The sequence below is a fragment of the Trichoplax adhaerens genome, genomic scaffold (assembly GCF_000150275.1).
Source record: "Trichoplax adhaerens TRIADscaffold_10 genomic scaffold, whole genome shotgun sequence".
Lineage (NCBI taxonomy): Eukaryota > Metazoa > Placozoa > Uniplacotomia > Trichoplacea > Trichoplacidae > Trichoplax > Trichoplax adhaerens.
In genome coordinates this window covers 2208691-2235956 of record NW_002060952.1, presented here as the reverse complement: position 1 = coordinate 2235956, position 27266 = coordinate 2208691, and the positions used below count along the sequence as shown (strand labels likewise).

At 34.2% G+C, this 27266-nt stretch overlaps 1 protein-coding gene across 1 annotated transcript; it reads left to right on the top strand.

Moving 5' to 3' along the window:
• Positions 1–8101: 8101 nt before the first annotated feature.
• On the top strand, positions 8102–26745 carry TRIADDRAFT_29059 (uncharacterized protein; the record flags this gene model as incomplete). The annotated part of the gene is made up of 11 exons (XM_002115411.1): positions 8102–8164; positions 8306–8399; positions 8571–8739; positions 8875–8933; positions 9121–9303; positions 9410–9496; positions 9582–9685; positions 9759–9866; positions 10014–10162; positions 10236–10319; positions 26577–26745. Coding segments are annotated over 11 exons (1269 nt in total), but the record flags the coding sequence as incomplete, so codon positions are not given.
• Between the last annotated feature and the right edge of the window lie 521 nt (positions 26746–27266).

Here is a 27266-nt window from a genome sequence, read left to right as displayed (position 1 = left end):
AATCGTGTTTATTACGATAGTATTTATTGCTATGCATCTCACCTGATGATCAATTAGTACGAAGATTTTTATGCAACTCGGGTCGGATAGCACATTGTATACGAGTATCTACGCACGTCTGAATTCGATTAAGTGAAAATATATATGATTCCTCAGTCATCAAGCAACGACAAGGATTATTGGAAGACATATTAGTTCTCATTCGTTGTAGAAGTCTAATTCAAGTTGGGCCACAAGTACAGCATATGCATATACATCATCGTATCCACACACGTCTGCGCATACAGTATAAATGCATATCCTTATTTTAGTGATTTTTAAGTAACAATTGGGATAGGCCGATATCCTAGATATCAATGAAGTTTGAATCATTCAACGCCAGTCTAAATATAGAGGCACTTGCTTTACAAATTAATAGTCTTCTAGGCAATCCATAACCTGTCAACAGGGATAATGTTACTGTCAATCCCAATATAGCGTGTCGTTGTATAGTACATCTATGATCTAGGAAACACTGACGCACTGGGTAATTCTACTATCGCTTAATACGCGCCTAAAGGTAATTTATAGTTGAACAATTCACAAAAAATGATAGCATGAAAATGGATCAAGAAGACTATGCATACTAGTTGAAGTGGTTAGCAACTATGCTATCCTATGGAAACATGGAATGGAGTTGTTGATAGTAAAAGCGCGCGTAAAAGCCAGACACACCCGCCATAACCGAGAGCATCCATGTCAATTTCACAACTTACAAATTTTTGTAAAGAAGCGACACATGAGTGCAGTATAAATATAATCTAAAGTCCTTTTCTTGCATAACACACCATTGACATTACGCAGTTCAGTACAGAAGAATTGATATAGTACAATCATTATTTATTTATTGACTAATATTATTCAAGAGAAAAAATAATATTACATAATATATACTAGGTAAACGAATTCATCCTTTTCAATCAATTGTGTCGCTTAATTCTATATTGATGAATGCTTCAATGAGTATTTATTGCCAAGTCTATTTTACTCGCCAACTAGTATAAATAAAGCTCTATTTTGAATAGAATATTGATTTATTTCAACAAATACATAAACAACTTGATCAGTTTTTAGCATACAAATCAAGTCCAGTCGTCATTGGTAGGAAGCATTGAGTGCGTTATCTACGTCATCGAGTAAGAAAATATTTGACCTTATTTTTCATTCTCTGTGGAAAACCCTATATTTTACAATGCTTCAATTGATGGCATTAAATCGACGGCATGACTAATACAGATTGCTAAATGGAGTAACCTATTGGTGGGTCTATTTAGGAAATTGAATAATCCATGATTCTATACTAGACACAGTCATTTCCTTATGGTATACAGTACAGTACAATATCCAGAAGTGCCGTTGAAAACGATTGTAGTGTAGACCACTTGTCCAAACATATCTGCCAGTTCGTAAACAAAATTAACTCAGATCTTGGGTGAGCACCTGGCAGATTGAGCCAGAGATGATCTGCGTCGAATAACGCTTCGATTTCCTCACATTTGCTTATTTGGTCCTGTTTCTAAGATCTTTCTTAATTAGGTTACCACTTGATCGCGTGTACAGTAATGAAGGGCAGGGGGTGTACACTGTACGCTAGGTCTCTAGCGCATACGTAGAGACGTTTTGGTGGCATTTTTGGGGGGATCGATTACAGGGAAATGGCGGACAATGACTGTATAGTCTGCACTTTACGAGATGCTATTTGCATCTACTGATGAATCATGATAGGATCAATCGCGTATAAAAAAGAAATATGGAAAGGTTATACAGTATTGATTAAGGACTTGACGATTTTGGATTCTTTTACCTGGGTCAAAAATGGAAAAGTGTTTTGACTCCACAGTATCCAGTAGAAAGTACAGTACAGTACAGTATGTATACAGTACAGTAGAATGATGACAATGAGTTCCTTTCTTTCATTCTCTCGTTAACAATGTACTGTACACTGTGTACAGTATAGAATGATTACAATGAGTTCTTTTCTTTCATTCTTTTGTTAACAATGTACAGTACAGTACAGTACTGTACACTGTACAGTATACTGTACATACAGTACTGTACTGTACAGTACATGTACAGTATACAGTATACTGTATACTGTACAGTATACTGTACAGTACAGTATGTACAGTATACAGTAGAATGATTACAATGAGTTCTTTTCTTTCATTCTTTTGTTAACAATGTAGTACAGTACTATGTACTGTATACTATAGTGTATAGTACTGTACATTGTACACTGTGTAGACTGTAGAATAGGTCAACTATCCAGTCGTGAGTTGGTAGAATGATTATTTTTTTGTACAATGAGTTCTTTTCTTTCATTCTTTTATGAACAATGTACTGTACTATGATTGGCTGAAGTGGTGTCTCGCCGGCCATACTCATAAAAGAATAAACTCGGCGGGGGGTTCGAGGTCAATTGATTTACCTACAATGCACTCGTCGATATTAGTATGCATAGTATAGCAAGAGTTCATGTTTGGTTACGTTTACAGCAGATGCTTGTCAGTTGATTTCTCCCCCCAAAAAATTTCCATTTCTATCCAGCTGCACAAGTCCATTGCTAGTAGAGCACTGTGGTGTTGATTTGAATTAAAACAGCCTGGTAGTTGGTAAAGTTTACTGACACATTGCTCTCGTTGTTGATTTAAGAATTGTAATTTTCGCATCTCACCGCTTGGACTACCTACGGGTCCGTTGAAGCAATTGCAAGACTGACTGAAGACAGGACCAAATCCTATTCTACACTGATCAGCAAGCCAAAACTGACGTTGTAGTCAAGGTTTAAGGATTACATAGGTAAAACAAATCGCTTGCTCTCCATCATTGACTTGATTCATACTCCAACAGCTTGGCAAGAAATCCTATTGCGCTGCCACCATGTTGATGTGGCTTTTATGGCAGAATTACTTCAATCAGGTTAGATTCAATATTTATCGCTGTCTATTTCAAGAAGAATTTCTCCTACTTGATTCATGAATGATGGTACAGTAGTCATGTTAATCGATAATAAATATAGATAGATCTATTCAAGAATCTCCATGCTCGTATACTGACTTTAGTCATTCCAGTGTCAATGGGTTAATATCACTTTTAAACACCTTCAACTACAGCAGTCAGCAGTGGCTCTTCATGTTATGCTATTATCATCGATCATCAGTCTTGATAATGGGTTAGCATTCCAACATTACTCAAGGCTTTCTTCCCTTTTAATAGCAGTACATGACATGGGATAGAGAGACATTTTACACAACTTATTTTCACCTAGTCTTCACATCCATAGTAATACTGTACAGTAGATCGATTCAGAGTTTGCCAGTCTTCACTTTTATTCCATATTCACTGCTTGTAGTTTACATAAGCATTTCGGCACTCTGGCACATTTCGGACCCAGTTTTTACCTTGACAAGACAGTATACTCTGTCGGGATTGCATCATCTTATGAATCTTTCTTACTGAAGAGTTATTCCACTTTTCTGCATGTCATTGACCTTTTGGCCGCACCTTCATGCGATCCCATTTCCTATTCTAGTCCGATATACTGTAGATCAACACTTGGCTAAAACTGCTGTTGGAAAAAAAATGATTGATCGCAAGGTTAATCTATTCCACGACGTTACTATAATAACCTTCGATTAACCTATCCAAGACAGAATATCACATAGTACGATACGTACTACCTCTTTCTTGGCTTTATTACTGTCGTTAGACAGTGAATGTAGAGTCATTTGAATCTTATTTCGATCGAGTTTTACTCTTGCTCAGTGAGCAAGTAATCGATTCTAATTCTGCTCTCGTTTTAACTCACTATCATCAAGAAGAAAGAAGAAGAAAAATCTTTTTCACAGAATCAACTCCATTAAAGTTAGTGAACTTCACTCATGTTACCCTTCAGTGGACCCTCGCTCCTTTGAAAAGCAAAGTATAATCCCAGATGATGACCATTACCGTCGAATGCTCGGATTGGCTATACTAAGGGGTTGTCGTACTTCTTGCTTCAATAGATTCGTAATTCTATTAGTGGTATTATTAATTGATGAATTCAATGAAGTTCATAGTCCGACAATTATAGGCTAGAAGGGAAAATGAATCAAGTGTATCGTAATTGATTCTCTAATCCTATTCAGCAAAGAACAAAAATACTTTACCAATCATCGATCGAACAGCATTTGACGAGTCTATATACCCATATTAAATATCTCCTTCATCCAACTGCACCAGCAAAATTGCAATCTCCACATGCGGTATATCCTCCCATCGCGAAATAAAAATTACCAAACTGTATTCCTTCTGCAAAGGGTATTACCAAATTGGTATTTCCATGACAAATGGATTCGATGGTGGCATGGACCATCATCATTCCATTCTGCTTCGCAGCACATTGCAGTTACCCAAGTCGGTAAAGGGAGAAAAATATCAGTATCTACTGAGCATCCATGACAGCACGGCTTCTCAGCTACTCGATACCGATATACTGTAGAGATGAGCATTAGCTCTTTGCATTGCATACTACCAGCGCTGTGTAGATAGAATTAGAAGAGGCTCGCTATCGACGGATAAAATCGAATGGAGGATAAAGGAGATTTACATTAATCCATCATTTCGACAAAACTTTCCTTTGTGGTTATGATATTTAAATGCAGTTAAATTTCCCTCTCAAAATGAAGTAGGAAATCAATTGATACTTTAATCCAAAGGTAATTTGCCTCTTTCTGGATCCAATGACCATTTCATCTGATAACCCACTAGCAATGACTATATCATGATTCTCTTTATCACTTTTTTCATGATATCAACATTCTTTTAGTTGTTCCTAACATCAATATACTCGTACTGTACTAATTCCATCGATCTATCGATACACCCATCTTCCTTCAATGATAAGAAATTTACTTATATTCTAAAACTGTTGGCCTATTTTTGCTTCCTAACACCCAACATTAATTACGCAGTCAATGGTAGTACATCAATGATTCATTCATTTACATTTATTATTTGCGGGTAGATGTTAATTTTATTTTATTAGCTCGTTATACTTTGTTAAACCATACTGCACCTTGAAGCTAACTTTAACAAAGATAATTTAATTAAATATCTCCCTTCTATGATAGATACCCCCCTTTAATCTTTTCTTATTATCCTGATGATATAATGTACCCTAAAAATAATCGTATCCTGTTCAAATTTAGACAATAACTCGTATTAGTAAAAATGCTACTAACTAATTAAGCCCAGCTAAAGTACCTAGCACTACTTACTTACGTGGATAGTAGTATTGACCTTAAATGGACGACTCTAACAGCAACATTAGCTTCTACTGGTAGTGACACGGTGTTTTTGTAGTCCATAGTAGTGACCATAATAACCGAAATCCCACCCTCCCAGCATGGCTTTTAAATATTGTTTTAATAATCAATATTTAAATACTGATCTTAGCACTCTCTCTTAAAATAAAATGATAAGCCGTCATTCGTGACATCATAGATTAAATGAACAAATATCAACTGAAGCAATGGACTCAGCATTACTTTGCTCCAAAAACGATATAAAAATCGTTTAAACTAGTATTCTAACCTATTCATACTCATACTTCATCAGCTTCCTTTATAGCTTCATATTACGTATGAGTATAGGATGCAATTAATTACCAAAATATTAAAAGTAATATCCTTTCAAAGTATGCCTGCTTAATCAACTTTAATACACAAGAACAACGATGCAACAAGTCAGCTCAATTCGATTGTAAAATTTCATCAATAATATTCATACTAATTCATGGTTAATCCACAACATCAACGATTCGTAAGAATGATAATACTTCAATCATTAAATCAAATACAAGATATTTAAAATGGGAGTCTAATTGAAGTAGTAACCAAAAAATAGTGTATCTTGAATGAGTTTTTATCCTATTATTATGCGATAAGGCGTTGACGATAAAATTGCCTAATATCGTATATCTTGCTGATCTAGTGCAATAGATTGTCTAAGCAGGATTCTATAGTATTACAATAGCCTTTCACTATATAATATATGTTTATAAGCCTTAACATAATCATTAAGTTACAGAGTTATGGGCTAATATTACTTTTACGATAAATTACTGATCACTATCATAGCCTTAGTAAAAATACTGAATTATTATAGCAAAACTAAATATCAAATTCATTAGTCTGTAAAATATTTCCCGTACTCAACCGACAGAAGATCGAAAGCTGTAGAATCTGTGCTTAAACATGAAATAAACCATTGTACTAAATAACTAACGGTCCATTACTTCATCCTGAGTTATTTCTTCTAGTCGATTTCTAATTCAGGTATTATTTCTCAGATTGAATGGACAATTCCAGATATGACTCATGTATAAGTTCAAGGCCAGCCAATTGGATCATGTTGCATAAAATATCAAATAAATAAATAAACATCTACCTAACCCCTTTTTAGTTCTTACTCACCCGTGGTAACATGGTGCTTAAGATCAACTTAGTTCATCAATTAAATTTGCATCTCATCGCAAGGTTTGATGCAGTTTACAAACCAACCAATAGGGATTTAAATACAGTGTAGGTACTGCAAATATATCCATACGTTCGTTCTCATTTGTAGCCCATCTATAACAGTATACTAAATAGCTACGATAGAATGAATAATATAGTTGGTAGATGTAATCCTTATTAATTAATTAAAAATGAATAAATGCGTAGATTTATTCGTGTTCGTACACGTATGGATTGAAACCAGCAAACAATGATCTGTTGCAGTACAAGCCTCGAATAACAGTAACGACGATAATTGCAGTAGCCGATAAATGATCGATAATTAATTTACCATTATTTACGGAGTACATGTGCGATCGACTCCTAATTCATATCACTTGCACATACTGAGTTAACATTAGACAGAACATCCTTGTACGCGTACGTGAATGCTAGCAAACCAAAGGAATAACTATAGTAATACTGTGCATGTTAGGTTTTTTTAACTCCAAAGAAATTATAATTAGCGAGATTTTAATTTTCTTAAATATTCGTTCCTGGTTTTACAAATGATAGATATATTACTCAATATTTATTACAGGTTCTGTAGTGCACCATAAATTCAATTTTTCACTCCTCATGATGTCAGACTACAAATCGAATGAAAACGTTTATTCGTATATCCACAGTATTTGCTAATTGTGTATAAACAGTGATATATCCTGTGGATCAATCATAAGCTATCACGCCTAAAATCCTCTTCAGTTCTGTTGTAGATATAAATCACCGTCGAGTCATATCACTCACTATAACTCTTTATGTTACATTGCTGCGTAAAAACATCAATATTGTAAATGTCGTCACTTATGGACGTATTGTCTCGACAGGCCATCAAATCATCGACCGCTCTAGCCTTGTAATAATCTTGAATAATTACAACGTGATATGGCTCCCTACTAATAGGCCGTGCTTAAACTCATAATGTTATTCGTATTAACAGCAGCCTAATATGTAGCTAGTGATGATATAACTTGTCCAGAATTGAAGTTACTAAAAATTTTTTACATTATTGAAAGATAAGATAATTTAATGATTGTTATGTTGATATTACAGTGCTACAACAATTATTTGTATTTTGCAACGTAGGAAGTCAATGAAGATCTGGAGATTCAGATTGTTCCTACAAATATATTTTATCTACAGAAGAGGACAAAGACCCAAAGTAGCTTTATCACTATGTAAGTAAGCAAGGACCTGTATCATGGTGTGTTCAAATATCAGTAGTTTTGATCTAAAAGTATTTTGGATTATACTAGTGTTACAGAAGTGATTCTTAAATTTTCAAAAAAGTTTTGTTTAGTGTATAAAGGAACGTCTTTCATGGGATAAGATTTTTGTAGTACCATACGCGTAAATAATAGTACGACATTACTTGATCTTCAAATGCAGACAACTACTGGCATAGATGACGCCTAATATTATATCTAATAGTGATTGATTGGATTAACACGGTTTTTATTGATTACTATGATGATAAAATAGCGATATTAAGAAGGTATCTATTTTACTATTAAAACACACTCAGTTTCTCTATCTGGAATATCACAATGGGAACATCTTTATTAAGTACCCCTTGGGCACTTAGCAAGGTATGGCTATTATTGCAAGCATATTTGATTAATTGCAATTAAGAAAACGCTAACAGACACGTTAGTTGGAGTAGATTAAAGCCTCACAATCAAGCGAATACATTTTATAACTGCTCTTTAACTATTTTTCTTCAAATACAGTCAGGGCTCCTTGCGGGTATCATTTCAATTGTTGGCATGAATGCTCTTATGCTATTTACTTGCTGCTTGATTGTCCGTAGTGTTAATCACTGTGGTAAAGAATAAATACTTACATATATATGTATATATTGTATGCCTTAGATACATTAAAAGTTCTTTATTGCTAATAATGCTGCTTTGAGTGCATTTTAATTTATGGTAGATATCACAATTTCCTGTTTAATATTACAGCATCATAACGTAAATTGTATTGATATTATAGAAGAGCCTCGTAAAGTAAACGATTTTTCAGACGTGTGTCGTGAATTCCTTGGCCAATGGGGTTCCCGCATCAGTATTTTATTTTCTATTGTAACGCTGTTCTGTGTATCAATTGTGATATGGATCTTACTATCAAATTTTTTGTATAGTACCGTATTTTATATTTATGGTATGTGGAAGTAGCTACAATCTATGAGATCGTTTTATTTATAAAAAAATCTACTGGTAAAACAAATTAATCAAATGATTTTATCTTATTACTGATGTTATAAATGGAAATCATTTCATAAAGAAATGCAACAGCCAAGGAATACAACCGTGATTAAGGCTATCCAGGGTGGTAACAATTATACTTATACTTATAAAGGTAGGTAATTCTGATAATTGTAAGTCTTTACTATCATAGCTAAAAGTAGCTGCTAGTTGACGCCAAGCAAGCTGTTATTTTATCTTCAGTTAACAGTTTCTAACTTCTTCAATTAAAGAACCACTTTGCGAAATTACATAATGATATGAGATTGAGTTCGTTAACTGTATACTCTTATTGAATACAGGATTGCTATGTCCCTCGCTTAGCAATTATTCACTTACTGATCAAGCTTCAACGTCAGAGCAGGACCGACTATTTCACAGGATATGGAATAAGACGGCCACCGTGCCTCTCTTTGCAATTTTAATCATTTTGCCCATATCTTGCTTTCGCTCTCCTACATTTTTTACTAAATTTAACTCCTTAGGTAATTAAATCTCTATTGCTATTTTATAGCGGAAACTATACCAATGCTATGTATTAAAATTATCGATATGTGATAATATAATCTATACACTCGTATAAATCTTTAGGTACAGTAGTATCAATATACATGCTTGCATTTGTAATTTGGAAATCTATTGGTTGGGGTATTCATTGGAATGTTCCTGGGACATCGCGTAGGTTTTAGTATAGTTAATAAATGAATACTGTCGATATCTAATTTAAAATCTTACTGATAAGCTATCTGTAATAATTTAGTAGCCGAAGCTGGTTTCCCATCTGTAACAGGGATGATGTCATTGGCTTTTTTTACACACAATGGCGTGTTATCAGTGCTTCGTTGTCAGAAACACCCTGAGAATAATGTAAGTTTTTGCTCATTCATGTTAAAAACTAACTGATAAAGATCTCAAATTGATTTCAATCTCCATGTTAAAGGTCAGAGATCTAACAATTGCCTATGTATGCTCCTGCATAACTTACGTGACAATTGGGTTAACATTTTATTTGTGCTTTCCATTACCGAAAGATAAATGTATTGAATCTGTAAGTTCAATTTTTAAAACTGATACTGTATGATATGAAGTGTAGGCAGTTATCATCGACCAGAGAGGAAAAAATATAAGATTACCCAATGTTATTACTCTCGTCACGTTCGTTATTCAATTATAGCAATAACTTTTATTACTTTAGATATTTCTGGATAATTTTCCTGCAGATGACATTTTATCCTTTTTGGGTCGATTCGGATTAATGTTACAAATTATTACAATATTCCCTTTGTTACTGTACATCATGAGGGCTCAGGTTATGCTTGTGATCTTTGGTGCATTTTATCCGAGGTAAATTTTTCTTATTATGTGAGATTAGTTGCATATGACGGTTAATTTAAAATTTTGTACTATTCAGTTTTAGACATATTTTCATTTGGAATTGCTTCGTAACGGCTGTATGCGTTTTATTTGCTGTATTCTTTCCTGAAGTTGGAACTATTATGAGGTAGGATAAATTTGAGAAGTTTGATGTATCTGTTTAATATCTAGGCGTTATTGATAATATTTTTCTTGAACAAGACGTTGCAATTTATTTAAATCTTAATGTCGTATTCTGATAGATATTCTGGAGCCTTCGGTAGCCTTTTCTATTGCTTTACACTGCCATGCGTAGTGACATATTATATCATGAAGAAAGAAGATCGATTATTTTGGCCAATGACTACTTTTTTGGGATTGATTATGGTTCTAGGCTTAAGCAATTTTATTTCTCAAATTTTTATTGAATAATACTACTGTACGATATCTCAAGGGTTAGCCACTAAAGGAAAAATTATTTAAATATTGGTGATTTATGCCATTATATTTAAGGGCATAAAATTAAAATCAGATCTATCACACTGTTTAAACTTTGATCTTGTAATATATTCTGTATCATACTGCATCAGTCTGTTAATGCAATTATTTAGTACGGCATGTAACAAAGACATCCGGGATATTTATGGCTCATGTTACACAGCAAGAAAAATATCTTTACGCCGATGCATTACTAAACCATTGTTCAGAACGGATGTACTCTAATTTATCTAAATACTTTGACTTGCTTGACTTGACTGTATGTATTTCTTTGTTAGGGTCAGCATACTGTGATACTCTATGTAACGATATTCAATTAATTGACTATCTCATTTATTTAATGTGCAATGAAATATGAACATAATGATATTGATAGTCAAATTTAGTTTTGTAACTTTTCCTTTCCTGTAAATGTAATATAGTAAAAATATTCAGTTTCTTACTTGAAAATATTTAGACGAGATTATCGATATTATTGGAAAATTATACATTTTAATGCTATACATGATAGGAGTAAAAACCAGGTGTTATATCTATTATCATAAAAACTTTACCATACGAACTCGAAGTGGTGTTAACTTCGATGCTTTTACAGCTCAGTATCACTAAACCATACAGTTATTATTGATCATGGCGTATGTTACTGTGATATTCACATCGTGTACTTTGTAGAAGGTATCTGAAAAGAAATTCTTTAATTTTTTAAATCGAAGTATTCAATATTTTAATAAATTATCTTGACATGTGTTTCTTTCATTTAGAGAATAAAGGAATAATTTTGATCGAATTTTGCCGTTAGGTCACTGTGATTAATTTTAGCCTTTCAGGATATAATTTTTAGCATGTATATCAAGACCTAGCACTACCTGGTCACAATCGAATACAGTCTAGTTTTCTAATCTCTTTTCGAAACCGCTACTGCTCTGATTTACAGCCTACCTGAGCTACGCTTTAGTAGATTCTTGCTGATCATGCCATGTGCAATTGTACATAGTCATCTGTTCTCCAGTCCAGCATCTTCATACGTTAAAATTTACAGTCCGTGGAACGTTATACTATTCATAGCTAAGAATCTATTTCCAATACTTCGGTATACTACAGCTTCTGATCAAAGACTAATTACATATAAATATAATAAATATATATAAATGTTGAAGAGCAACATTTTGGAACAACATAAAACGGGGAATGCTTTCATATTCGGAAGATGTCTTACTCTACTTGCTGGGCTTACCATCATCCCACCATGTGTACAATATACAGTATTGTGTAGGATGGGTACTAAATCACTAATTATGTAAGAGTGAATAAATACGTAGCACATATAAAAAATCTACGCGAAATTTCATCCATAAATTTCTAATTATTGTAACAATCGCTTTTATGAAGATCTAGATCCATATCATCACACCAGTGATTATTATATTGTTAATATCCCAGCTAACTAATATGATTTCAAATCGCTTGCTTTCATATAGGATACTGATACATTCAGTATTATCTCAGCTTACATAGGATCACAACGCTAGCTCGAAAGAGCTTGCAAAAATACTTTAAAATATTCTATAAAACGATGTAAATAAATTCAAGATTATAATAGGAGCTTAATTAAATGATTCTCATCACGGTATTTTCCTTCAATGTGTAGCATCATAAAAATATCAATATCTTTTAAAATGAATTGTATTATTATTACAATAGTTATGGATGCTCGATTCTATAAGCCCTCGCTGAAACTAACGCCTACAATAATATATTTTCTCTCCATATAGACCGTATGTTGTATATGTACCTGACAGTTTCCTCTGCAAACACAACTATTCACTCTCAGCTTTTGGAGTTTACGGATAAACATACAGAAATCGGAAGTTTTCTTTAATAGTATAGAGATCTTTTTAATATTGTTCTATCAATCTATATTAAATTAGGAACCAATATAAAAGAGCTATTGCTAAAGCATTAGTCAAACTTCGAAAATCTTGTATCTTTTTAATCTTTTTAATACTGTTCATTTTTATCAACTAAAGTTCCTTTACCCGTCGTCATACTCTTTAGTATAAAAACTTGGTGATATATGATAATTAGTTAAGCGCAGCATGTATGATGGTATGTGTAGGATTTTTTTCTAGGTTATACTCATAAAATTGTTGATGTTACGACATTTAGAGCATTTTTTTGATAAGATATGTGATAGGTTCTTCGCAACTATAACTGGTAACATTTCCTTATTGCTTTAGTCGCAGCTCAGAAACAAGAATGTGATGTGTTTAGTATGTTATTTTGCGAACCTCTTCCTTGTCGATTAGCATTGAGATGTAATGCAATGTAATGTAAGACTTTACGTATATCGTACGGTACTTTATATCATATCTTGCAATCTCAGACTACATTGTAGGCTAGATCTCTACAGCTCGAATAAAAATAATTGCTAATGGAGCCAGTACGGCTATTAATTTAAATGCTTTCTTTTACATGAAATTGTATTGAATAAGTGTTTATTGTAATTACAGCTCGTTTCTTGGCTTTTAAAGGGATAATTATGGTATTGGTTAGTCAGCGATTCTTGTTACGTTAACTACGATAAAAAGATGTGTTATCATTCAGTTTTTCTGTTTTTGCAAAAAATTTCAGCAAAAACAAAACATCGTGGCCACTATGCAAGACTTGTGAGCATTAGACACAGATAGTCTTGGCGATATGTGAGAAATGATAATTTTGATTACAGCTTGTTTATTGGCATTTAATGAATAAATATACTGTAGTTTAGTCAGTAATTCTTGGTAGTTTCACTATGATAAAATAAATCTGTTATCATTCAGCCTTTCACTTGCAAAGGATTTCAGCGAAAACAAGCCATCATGGCCACTATGCAAAATGCGCCAGTATTAGTCACAGATAATCTTGATGAAAAAGTCAGCAATTGGTAAATATTATCCGCGTATGGAGTATCCCTTTTATCTGTGATCAATCCATCGAGAATTTAGAACGTGAAGTCTTAACAGATGAACTAGAAAGGAAGATAACAAGTTCCTACAATATTTCTAAACGATTATAGCTCATTTATTATTTATTAATAAATAACCATGATAAATTAATTAATTTACACATTACACTATTCAATCTTACTCCATTAACTGCAATTTTTATACGATTTCGCGACGATAATTTGGAATAATTTGTACTCACGTAGCTCTTATTAGATCTTGACCTTTAACAGGTCTGTCAATTTAGATTTTACACCGTCAAGCCTTAATAGGCCACCTTTGATAACTTTAATACTTGATTAATTACAGCTTACTTCATGATCACTACTGTCTGTATTTATGAATGAGGATAAAACGCCAGATAATGCTGATGAGACGAATAGAACGATTTTTTCACTATTTTAATTATCGCCTCTTATGCATTGGTTTATTGGACCTTTAATGAATCCCAAATACCAGACACAATTGATAGCTTGAATAATTCATTTTTTTTTTTAACCTTTTTCATTTTATAGTCCATTTTTTAGAAGTTTATGCAACGAATCTCGAGTACCAGACAAAATAAGACTGTGCTTGAAAAAGTCTTGTTTTCATCAAGACGAGAAAATTGAATTTGTCCCATTTCTCTCTCTACCCTCTAGCAGAATTAGATGCTGTTAACTACCGGAAGTAATATAACAATCAACAATACGCTAGCAGAATATAATCGAAAATTTAAATTACCGTATTGCCAGTTTAATTGACTATGATGCGGAACAATATCAAGAAAAAATTGAGAATCTCATTGTTTATTGACAACATCATTCTACACTTAGACAAAAGGAAAAATACTTTCGTAGTAATGCGTAAACATTGGAAAGGGTGCATTTTTTTTTTCCTACTTTCGTCATTTTTTAGCAGTATAAAGTCGTTTGAACTGGCGGAGTGCAAAGCGGACTACGGTAAGAGACTTACTTCCATTGTATGGAAGATGGAAATGAAGACAGATTTTTCAAAATTCTGCTTCATTTTAGCGTAGTTCGTGATTGAAAAACGTTCAAAAGCAAGGACCAGTTAAGTTTGCTAACGTGGAAAATGGGTGGAGTCTGAGCTTGCGGTATTTAAGCTACAGTTTATTGGTTGTTAAAGTGTTATTTACAGTTTTAAACAGCCAAGCTATAGAAGCTCTTTTCCAAAACGCAGTCAGCAGCTTTACTGTACCGTACTACACTTTGTGTACAGTTAGAGTAGTACAGTACAGTACAATAAAACTGCTGACGATGCGATTTGGAAAATAGTTTCGCTGTTGAGTGTCTAGGAAAAAGAGAGGACAGAAAAAAATTTCCTTCATCTCTCCTTGGGGTGCACTGAAGTTTCAAGCATAACAACACTTTCATAACCATTTCTACATTATCATCTGGAAATCCTCTCGTAGCAAAGAAAGAAAATGAAATTTCGAGCTCAAACTATAATTGTCCTTATCCTTATATTGCAGATGCAAATTTCCATTTCAGAAGCGGGTTTACTGACATATGGGCTTTGCCAAACCGCTTGCAATGGTGGCTGGGTGACATGCTATGCATTTTTTGGATCCGTTGCAGGTTGATTGCTATTTATTTTGCAATGCATCGATAGCATACTCGTAGAATGGAATGATACCTATCGGATAGAAAAGGCATCAAAAATTACATTTTATTGGAGTGGAAAATATCAATATCTTGCAAGCTTGGCGTAGATACCGTAATAATAATATAGTCGAGATATTTTACCCGCTGGGATAACGTCAAGCGTTTTCATAAGTCATTGTTTTTGAACGACATTTAGGAATATTTAAATTAAAGTACGTTATATTTTTAATAGCCAAGGCCATTTGTGGATTAAAATTTAAAATTTCAGTCTAAAGCCATTATAACGTTCACATAAAATGAATACTTTTGCTCTAATATCCGATTTTACTTGTTGCAGGTACTGTAACCGCTGGTGTGGGTACTCCAGGGACGCTTTTGGCTTGTAATTCTGGCCAAGGATACTGTATGTCGGTATGTGCTGCTTTATTTTTGGCTCCAACGCCTTAAATTCACGACTGATATTAGGACATCTGGGAGCCTTTTCTCAAGGATAATCTAGCCAGATTGGAAAGCTTAGTAGAGCATTGCATACGATTCTTTCTTCTTAAATATTAAATAAACAGTGCCGAATCGATCTTCTTCTAAGCTTAGCCGTAATTTAGAATCAGTTAGCGCATTGTCATTTCGATTCTGCTATTACAGTATATCGTGTGTTGGCTTTAAGTAGTGGTATTAGTAATTATGGATGAATAGTTATGATATCGCAATATTGCGTCTAAAATAGGCTATTCTTGTAAGTTGTCAAGAAATGAAAATTCTTGTCCATATCATTTCTTCAAGACTGTACTAGATTGGCATAGAATGAATTAATTTCTGTACGGCAATAATAATAAATATATAATAGATTATGGCGATGCTCTACTTTAATGATCGATTTGTACCATAACCTTAGCGCATTTGACGTTGTAAGATATCGTGATAAAATCCGATCACGAAAATTTAAATTGGTAGAAATGACAACTTTATTAGATCTAATACAAAGATTAGCTACACACACACTCGACTCTAGCCGAATACCTGAAAGATTTCTAGAAAGAACAATCAGATAATCTAATGTCGCCTGCTTTTATACTCTCCGTAGCCTTCGCAGTTACAATCTGCATAATAACATTTTACCTTATTTTACATCGGACCATAATTAATCCAAATTGGAAACGATTACAGTATTTGCGCAGGCATTATTCCTAGCACTCAAAGTGCAATGACTAACCATATCCTAATATATGATTTATAGTTCTATTTTTACCTCAAAACTGATTAGTAGCTCAACATCTTTCTGTGCATAATCATTTGTATTCTAGTATAGAGTCTACCAGTGCAGTGTATAATTGTAGGCTACTAAATATATCATAAGATACATATAGAAACGACACTACCGTATATCATAGTAAAGATGGCTAATACAGTAGTCTACAATCACAATACTGTACGAAGTTGCTTTACAGATATTCAAATGGATCTCCAAAAAATCATCACATGCTAGAGGGCAATTAATTCTCTTGCTATAATATTGATTTCAAATATACTGTACGTATTCCAGGGACTACCGAACTTCTCTTCTCTTGAGTAGTCCCTAGTATTTCTTGCGATCGGATACCCTCCATCCTATCAAGTGGGTAGTTTACCAGTACTTAATTATACCGTAAGTCGTAAAAATCCTTTATTGCCTCGCAACACAGACCTAAAACTATCAAATATCTTGTAGACTTGAAGGCGAATATGAACCATGATTTAGTAGATCGTTCCATCCTATTTCAATATACAGCTAAATAACTATAGAAGGCATCATTTTCTAGCCATATTTGCTGCTTAAGGTTCTTCAGCGACCTTTTTTCATTGCTGATTTCAAAGTTACACGGGAATATTAAGGTAGCAATAAAAGGAAACTCTTACAACATACGCAAAGTATAAATCACTCACTACTGTACTTGTCAACATTATCTATCTCTACCGTCAATTAGAATCAGGGTAATTTATCGTTTTCTATAGTAATCGTGAATTTTATTAGGAAGAACTGTACGCTTTCTTGAAGCAAAGCATTAGTAGTAAACTGTCGGTATCGCTATACTCTATAGGGTTAGACAGTCAATAGGTGCTGCCATTTTTGGATAGGCCAACTTATTACTCAAAATCAATTCTTGATCATTTTGTCTTCATTCGCTAACCCATAATAGCCATCGCTTACCATTTCCTTCAAATTTTTGATTTGTCTGGCTGAAGCCAGACAAATCAAGTATTAAAGAGAACATTCTTGTGAACCCGCAAGATGATTTTTATTGGATCCAAGCAGTCATGGTTTAATAATAATGCTTTTATAGATGAACTTTATTTATCGATTGCATGTATCAGGTACATTGTACCTTTGATGGTAACGAACTCTTCATAAGATTAGAGTTATTTTTCTTAAAAGTGAATTTATATCTTTTCTTATTCCATTAAAAGCAACAGATATCAATTAATTTCTTATGCAAAGAGATTCAATAGGTATTAATAAGAATAATCAGCTTAAGCCAGACTAGTAGCAAGATCTCGCCCCTAAAATGACAGAGAAATTCAGTCAGTCTAGGACATTATAAGAAGATGAGCATCGAATCACACATACGATATACGACAATTTACAAGTCGATGTCTCATACTACCGTTGTCGCTCATTGAATCAAGTTGTGCTACTTTTGTGACAAGATTAGGTGATGTTGAACGACTTTTACCTATGCTCAATTTCTTCTTTACTTTTTGCTTTTACGTGTATTTTTAGTAATCAACTTGGTGACAGCTTCATGGTCAAATTCTTCGCCACTTAGTATGTCTTCGTATATAATTTCTTTCTGATCTTGAAACTTTTTAAGTCGTTGCAGTCGTTCTTTCTCGCTTAATTGATTGAGATCTAAAGGAAGTTGAACTACATGAAAGGGCTTGACTAGTCTACTTCGAATCGTTGAACCATCACTGTTGACAATGATTCCTTTATACATACGAGGATAAATACGGTGGTTGATTTTATTTACAAGTTTGGTATTACTACAAAAAAAATGAAGTCAAGAAATCGTTCAGCGTGATGTTCGGGGCAATATTTGTGTTCATTAGTCCAAAGTGTATTATATCAATCGATTTCATGGGCATTATCCTATGTAAACTGCTATCGAGAGTAGTATTATTTCTATTTTTTGGCAGGTGAAGGTTTTCATCCAATCCATGATGGCTACGATAGATGACAGCAATGACTACTTGGAACAATTTTAAGCAGAAAGATACCTTACCTACAATATGATCTTTTTAATTGACAGCAAGGAGATACAGCCGAAGTGATAGCCTATCCATAGTAAATAGGTTTGCAAAGATAATCATCGAATACGCTGTGTTGTACATAATTCTGACAAAGTAAGAGCTCTTATTGATGTAGAATAGACTTACCGAATTGATTGCAGGTATAATAAAAGGATAGCGATGTAACACATTTGTAACTGATTGATGCCATATCCTAGCAGGAACAAATTATACATGTTACACGAATAAGTCAGAAAGTATAGAAGAAATGTTTGATTCAAAAGTTGCAGTATAGTCTACGATTGTGTATCAATGGCGATCGATGATGAATGATCAAGAGATGAATTGTACATGACAGCTATGGAGAGTGCAACATAGCATAGGATTCTACATCTCAGCTAGTTGTTCATTTAGAGCTAGTAACTTTGACGTTGCGTTGATGGGGAGAACATTCGAGTGAAACAAAAAATGCTATCCCGTAGTTGCAGGTCTATGTGTCAAGAATCAACTTGAAGTTGCTCAGCCAGGTAAGTGCAGTCTCGACTATAGAGAGTGCCCATAGTAGAGGCTTTTCAATTAGTTGTTACTAGTTTAGAGTAACCTTTTTTCTTTGTCCTGTGTATATCTGTAAAGTCTAAACACATCAGTATGTATTCTTAGCACCGATCTTCAAACGACATCGATTGGAAAGGAATCAAGTTCAGCTGTCTATGAAGCTCGCACACTATGTTGCATATTCATAGTGCATGATTGACAGGTAGAAGCGTATTGCCTATTGGCCGTTTATCGAGCAAATGTACAGCAGTCTAATCCATTATGAGATGGAATAAAAATCTTTTCTACGGAATACAGTGAGTTGGATGCCTATCTAGCGTTGACGATGGAATTAAATTGATGATGCTTGAGCATGATTGCAAAATGCCAATCGCGACTCGTTACACGCTGCTACAATCGATCTATTGATAGCATGCTTTTACAATCTCTTACTTGTGGCTTAGATTACCCAAGGAAGCCATCAATTCTGCCTATTGCCTTGTATACTACTTGTTTGGAAAGAAATTGCAGAGATAGAAGGTTCAATATTGCAAATTAGAGTCAAGAATGATCAATCATTGGGGATGGATATTGAGCTAGTATGCTTTTCCACTCCTCTCCACGTTGGCCTGGACGAGAAACGCCCGTGGATTGGCTAAACTACCCAGGTAGCCAATTCCTAGTCTACTGTACTGTCCATTAAGTGTACAAGTGGACAGTCATTTCAACTCTACTCTAACTCTAAAAGCGCACACTGTACTGTTAAGTGAGCGCTCGTAAGCAGCCAAGTGAGGTCACTTTTGACAGTACAGTGTACGATTGCAGTGAGCTGGTCTAGTCAAATGACCAGTAAGAGAATGGGCCCTCTCCTTTTTGCTCAAGCCCGGTCCTTTCCGTCCGTCTTTCCTTGGTTGAAAGCTGTTAGGCGCTGCTTTCCGTTTTAGTCTACTCATTGCAACGCTTTAACCCATTGAAAAAATCTTCACGTTTTCTGTACTTTGGGAGCTTATTGTACAGTAGATCAAGGAAGACATTCTTGCTGTTGTAATCATGACTGTAGTGGATACTATACTTTTCTATGGTATATTGTTGATGGCATCATTTCAGAATAGAACCAGGATGGCGGTCTACAGATGGACAGGACTAGAGACCCATTGAAAGTTGTTAGGCGCTGCTTTCCGTTCTAGTTTACTCATTGCAACGCTTTAACCCCATTGAAAAATCTCCATGTTTTCTGTACTTTGGGAGCTAATTATAGATCAAGGAAGACATTCTGGCTGTTGTAATCATGACTGTAGTGGATACTATACTTTTCTATGGTATATTGTTGATGGCATCATTTCACAACAGGACCAGGATGGCGGTCTACAGATGGACAGGACTAGAGACCCATTGAAAGCTGTTAGGCGCTGCTTTCCGTTCTAGTCTACTCATTGCAACGCTTTAACCCCATTGAAAAATCTCCATGTTTTCTGTACTTTGGGAGCTAATTATAGATCAAGGAAGACATTCTGGCTGTTGTAATCATGACTGTAGTGGATACTATACTTTTCTATGGTATATTGTTGATGGCATCATTTCACAACAGGACCAGGATGGTGGTCTACAGATGGACAGGACTACAGACCCTCTATCATAGAGGGTCTCTTGATCATTTCCATGTTCTCATTACAGTCCTGGTACCGGTTGATCCCCCCATACCGGGCCCGACAGGCAATGGACTTGTGGGAATAGACGACATAGTATAGAACAATTAATTTTAGAGCAGTTCTCGATGCCCATGGCTTAGCCCAGTAGGCGAAATAGCATCCTATGAGAATTTTTCTACAAGTCCATGACGTATGTCATACAAGGCCCACACTGGTGACCATAGTGGGCCCTCATTCCGGTTACCCATGGGTAGAAATAGACGACATCGTATGAGAATATTTCTACAAGTCCATGTACTAGTACATGTCATACAAGGCCCACATTGGTGACCGTAGTGGGCCCTCATTCCGTTACCCATGGGTAGAAATAGGCGACATCGTACAAGTCCATACAAGGCCCACCCTGGTGACCGTAATGGGCCCTCAGTCCGGTTACCCATGTTGGACTTGTGGATCGATATACTGTAGACGACATCGTATGAGAGAATATTGCCAGCAGGGCCACCAGTCGATAGGGAAAGCCACGCAAGCCGAGCGAGCGAGATGAGATGGCGAGCAAAATGATTGAGATCAAGTTAGAGGAAAATGGCGTTGACGGTCTACCGGAAGACAGCAAAAGCACAGGGAGCCGAACGGTAAGGTTGTATATTGATGATTTCATGATAGGCAAAGGACGATCAATTGCATTTCCAAGTGGATGATATCATGCAAGGCAGTGATCCATATGGCTACAATACTGTATGACGACGAAGAGATTAATCGAGCAATCATCGACTCAAAATTCTAATCGATCCACGCGTATTTCTATTCTAAAATACTTTGCAGATCAAGGATACAATGGCTGACGGTCACCTGAAAGAATTTCAAGCAAATCAAGTTCCTGCTAAGAAAGGAAAGGATGGCAAACAGAGTAGCTTGGTCACCATGTATGTACAGTAATAGGATGAGTCCATGCCAAGGAGAACATCAACAATACTATTAGTATGATTGTTATCCCTTGACCGTATCATTCAGATGGGATGAAAAGACAATTTTATAGTATGTTGTACAAGAGATACTCTAATGGAGTAAAACCCAAAAACTCGTGTCGAGTCAGCGACTACACCACCAATATTTCCCTCCTTCCGTCATCAACTTTACAACGTCTATCATCCATTGATCAGTCATGATGACAATATCAAGCTAGCTATCAATAGGTACAATTGTGAAAATTTTCCCTTTGCAAAAGTTCATATTCATACTTGAACCATAAAAATAACTCATCACGGAAATGATCGTTCACTTCAGGGACTACTGTTTTACTGGTCCCTAGCTCAGTCTACTGAAATGGCCAGACCGACTATTTTTACTGGCCATTTCAGCTCTCCACAATTCTTATCCACATAAATTGCCAGATTGGTTTTGTACAGTGCGGTGTAAAATTCTGGTAATAGAGTAGAGTAGAATGACCCCCAAAATGACAAGCCTTGCCATTTTGGGGCATTGAACAGCCATTGGACGTTCCTCTCTTTCAACTAGCACTCCTTCCTGACATGGGTATGCAAATCTTTGCTGGATGAGAGAATCGATGCTTAGCATAGCATGCATTTCATTATTGTACTCCAGCCGATGTTGTTGGTATCATCAAGTAATTTGATCATGGAAAATAGTATGGATACATGTACAGGCATGGATCGATAATCTGGAGTCAATGAAATTCAGCAATAATCAGTCGTACAGTACTATCTGATCTAGATCGATTAGAAACCCGATAGTATCGCGGCAAATAATAGGAACACGTATGCCGTATTGGATCGATACTCTTGAATAAAATGAATTCAGCAACAAATAGTCGCAGAGTAATGTTGCAGGACCTTTTATGATACTAACAAATATAACGTTATACGAGTCGATCTAGCTCTGAGTACGTACAGTTATCAACATTATTTTCAATGACTTGAAAACTTGAAAATAATCTTTATTACTAGGAAGATACTATCTTAATGTCAGACGATGGCTTGTATTTCATTCTTGTACTATACGAGTATGTTGTTAGCATCTTGAAAAGAGGACGCACTTGAATCATATACTCAAAAGTGATGCAGATCACTTGGGAGTAGATTAATAACTTCTGTAATAAACTTTCGTACTACACAATTCAAAGGCCTTTAATGATACGTATAACTCGCTTGGCTTCAACAATACTTCTTTCCTGTAGGCACTACAGTAACCACAATCACGGTAGTTAATATAGCGCCAATAATATCTATAGCAATAATCAGCTCCTAGATTCACTTAAATAGTATACTTACTTCACTCTTAATTAATATTCAGTCTTCCACTCATGTAATTTAGATTCACAATTTGGAACCTAACTTTAGGGACATCTCTCCTATCTATACCTTGGGCTATTGGAAAGGTATTTCTTGCGCTTGTTATCATGGATGATTATACTCTGTCAATGGATAAGTATAATTTTTAGTGAACAATTTGTTATACTGAATTAAATTAAATGTTATTAAGAAATTCGAGAAGCTTACGCAGGTCAATTTTTACAGTTGTTGGTTTCATGATACAGTATAACAGATAATATGTTGATGAGATACATTCCACTGATAGCATTGTTACTAGCATTTACTTCAGTATAAATTGTCAAAGTATAATTTATGGCACTTGTATACCTTGAAGCTTGTATAGTAGCTATTTTCTACTATAGTCGTTTACTATAAATTATAATTATTGTGTTGATAAACGTAAATGATGAAGACGCCATTTCTTTCTTTATTCAGGCTGGTTTAATTTTAGGTCCATTATTGATAGTATTGGTCAATCTTACCCTTCTCTACTCTTGCTATTTGGTAGTTGAAGGCGCGCGACATTTCGGTTAGCATTACTATATGAGCAATGGACTTCTTTCTTTCACGTTATCATATACGAATGTATTAGCAATTTTGAAGCCTAATTAGCAAATAGTAAAAGTGATATTGAATACCATTAAAAGATCGATTGTGATTCAGTGGTGTAATCAATTATTTATAAAAGATTTATCCCTTGGTGTTATCACTTGAAGAGCGATCTTTTAGTCTGTGTTCTTCAACGTAATTTAAAACTATGTACTAATTTTGATTGAACTTGATGATCCGACGGTACTTTATTCTATCATTCTGTATAGTAGAAAATACTTTTGATCTCAATTCAAATTTACATTGTTGAATTTAATAACACAGAGAGCAAGGATGGATACAAAGACTTCAATGATGTTATAAGATATTTCCTTGGTTCTACCGGTGAAAAAATCAGTTGTATAATCATTTCAATTGTTTTAATTGGTGTCTGTCTCATATATTGGATTTTGGCTAGTAATTTTTTGTATACAACGGTATACTTTATACGAGGTTCGCTGCTTTTACCAGTAACTTTACGTAGCATTAGTATTGATATTGCCCGTAAAGGTTAACATCAATAGCTGTAAAACTGTCACTTCGGCAGTGTATTTTATCCTCTACGTTAATCAAACAATTATTTCACATAAGATTGTATGGAATTTATAGAGCTCGTGTCCTCTTTACAGTTTTGTACTAGCACATTTGGGTAGTTATGTATCGTAAAAATATACCTTAATGCATTTAGATTATTTCAAACTCCATAGTATAATATAAATTAATATAAAATAAATAAATAATAATAATAACAATAATTATTATTTCCTGACTAAGATCGAATAATTAGAAATATCCATGGCAATTCTAGCAATTCTATCAACATGAATGGTAAGTATATTTTCATATTTATTGGAAATATAATTTATAATCGTATAGCTTTTGTAAATTTTAAAGTAAATACAGGTTGCTTAATGCGCTGTCTATGATACCGTGGAGTAAGCAGTCTTATATATTATAATTTATTTATGCAATGTATAATATTCTTACAATGCAACATAAAAATTGATAAGCCACAGTTAATGTAAAATAGTTATAATTGCAACCTAAATAATGATTGGACTCTTTTAATTTAATAAAACAACAGAAGTTGTATGTCCTGCGGTTGGGACTGTCAATAGTAGCAATTTTGGGAGTAATTGGACAGAAACTGATGACGATCTGTTATTTAATCAATATTGGAATCAAACACAGACCGTTCCATTATATTTAATATTAATTCTATTTCCGATATTGAATCTTCCATCGCCCGTAATTTTCAATAAATTAAGTTCGATAGGTAAGAAGTTTAACTATTTGCTATTTGATTGCAAATTATAAGACAGTATTCGATGCATAGCTAAGGCTAAAGGACAAACTGCGTACTAAGTAATACAGAGTGCACGTTTAGATTTAGATTTATTCATTTCATATCAGCTGTTAATTTTATGCAATACGTAATCGATAGCTGTTCGATCTACAATTTCACATAGATAACTTTAAGAATTAAGTTAGCAAGCAATTAATACATACTTTTAGCTATTAGTCATTATTGATTATCTTAAAATAAGTTATAGAACGATTTTTATTATATTGTAAAATATCAATTAATCTGCATCAAGTTTATAAGAGGTTGTAATAGTCAGCCCCCTTAAAAGAGGATATTTAATGATCATTACTTACGATAAATACTTTACAATAACAATGTTTCTGTAATTTGATGATTCGTAGGTATACTATCATCTATCTATATGGTAATTTTCGTTATTATCAAGAGCAGTTTCTGGACATCAACTGTTGACGCGAATTTCGAATGTAGGTTACAGATGTTTATTTAATTTTCCGACATTATTTTCTCGTATTACTGACCTCTACTATTTAAATTATATCAATAATTGAAAATCTACTATTAGTGTATTTATAATGTAAACTCAGAATGTAGTCAATACTGGATGCAATGAATATATTACTTGTATGAATTAGTTATTGTTATTTTTGCGACAACTGTATTGCGCTCTGATACTAACTGTAGCCTATTATTTTTATTTTTAGTAGCCTTACCAACTTTTCCGATCGTGACGGGTGTTGTTTCTACAGCGTTTTCTATTCATGCCAACCTCTTGCCCGTAACTCAGTGCAATCGTAATCCCCAAAATACTGTAAATAGTAGTATCTCAATTACGAGTTTACGAACTGAAATTACCGAAATAGCCACATTCGTGATTAACCTTTGCAAATTATGATTTTGATAATAGGTTAGAGATCTGACAATCGCGTATGGATGTAGCTGTGTGACGTACCTACTGGTCGGAATGTTATTTATCATTAAATTTCCGTTATCTGCACAGTGTATTCAGTCTGTAAGTGTAACGAATTTGTTCAATGTTTTGGTAGCTTTACAATTTATTGTAAATCAGAATGGCGTTTAGTTGGGAGATTTAAGTATTACATTGAAATTGTTATAGGTTTTCCTGGATAATTTTGGACCCGATGATATAATGTCGTTTCTTGGTAGATTAACTTTATTGATCCAGAATATCGTTACGTGCCCAATTATAGCATTTGCTGCTCGCATTAAAATAATGAGTACTCTCTATGGAGAGAAATATCCAAGGTGATATTCTGTACTATTGTATTAATTTATATATTTTATCTTTTCCAGTAAGGGAATGAACTTAATGATTACTTATTCAATTTTTAGTTGGAAACACGTTCTTGTATTTAATATTTTGTTAACCACGGTATGCGTTCTTGGTGCGATGTTTTTTCCTAATGTTGGAACTATAGTAAGGTTAGCATAATTTCACTATGCAATATAATACTACTATTTAGAATGCATTTTACACTTTTTAATCCTTATGATTTGTAAAATCTCATTATACACCGTACATTCACCCCTAAGAAAACATAACTTGTTGCTCGTTATGAATAGGCAGGAAGAGATGATAATGTTCTATTTTATTTCCACATAGGTATGTTGGCGCATTTGGTGGCTTATTTTATTGTTTATTTTTACCCTGCGCTGTACAATTTGCAATACGGAAGAAAGAAAATCGTTTAACTGTTATCAACGTTCTATCGTATACATACGTTATAGTATTTGGCCTTGCGAATTGCATTGCACAATTTTTTATGAATTAAGAAAACATTATATACTGGATTCTATGATCTATGTAATGGTATTTGTTAATACCTGAATGATTATACGATAGCAACGCGCGATAGAAAGTTACAGCCATTGATTATATGAACAATCTTAAATGTGATACCTGATTTTATATTTAAATTATTCATATCTTCAAGAATTTTAATCCAAGTTGCAGATGGCCCGAATGCTTGTTTCTCTATACCATAATCAAATTTTATTTGAGTACATTGTGTGTTTATATGAACAGGCGTATACAATATAACATATAACTATTCTAAAGCAAAGTGAGAATTGTGAATAGTTCCTTAAACATTATCAGTCAGAAGTAGCGTTGAATTATCTTCAACTTTTATCGGTCAAAATATACTACGTTATACTAATTACTTTCTATTATTGTACAATGTACCGGACATCTTAATGTCGTAATCTAACTTTAACGTAATGTTTTCAATTCCTATCGAATTTGAGATCGGTTATACTTAGCACGTAAGAAATAGGTATACCCTTTAAACTA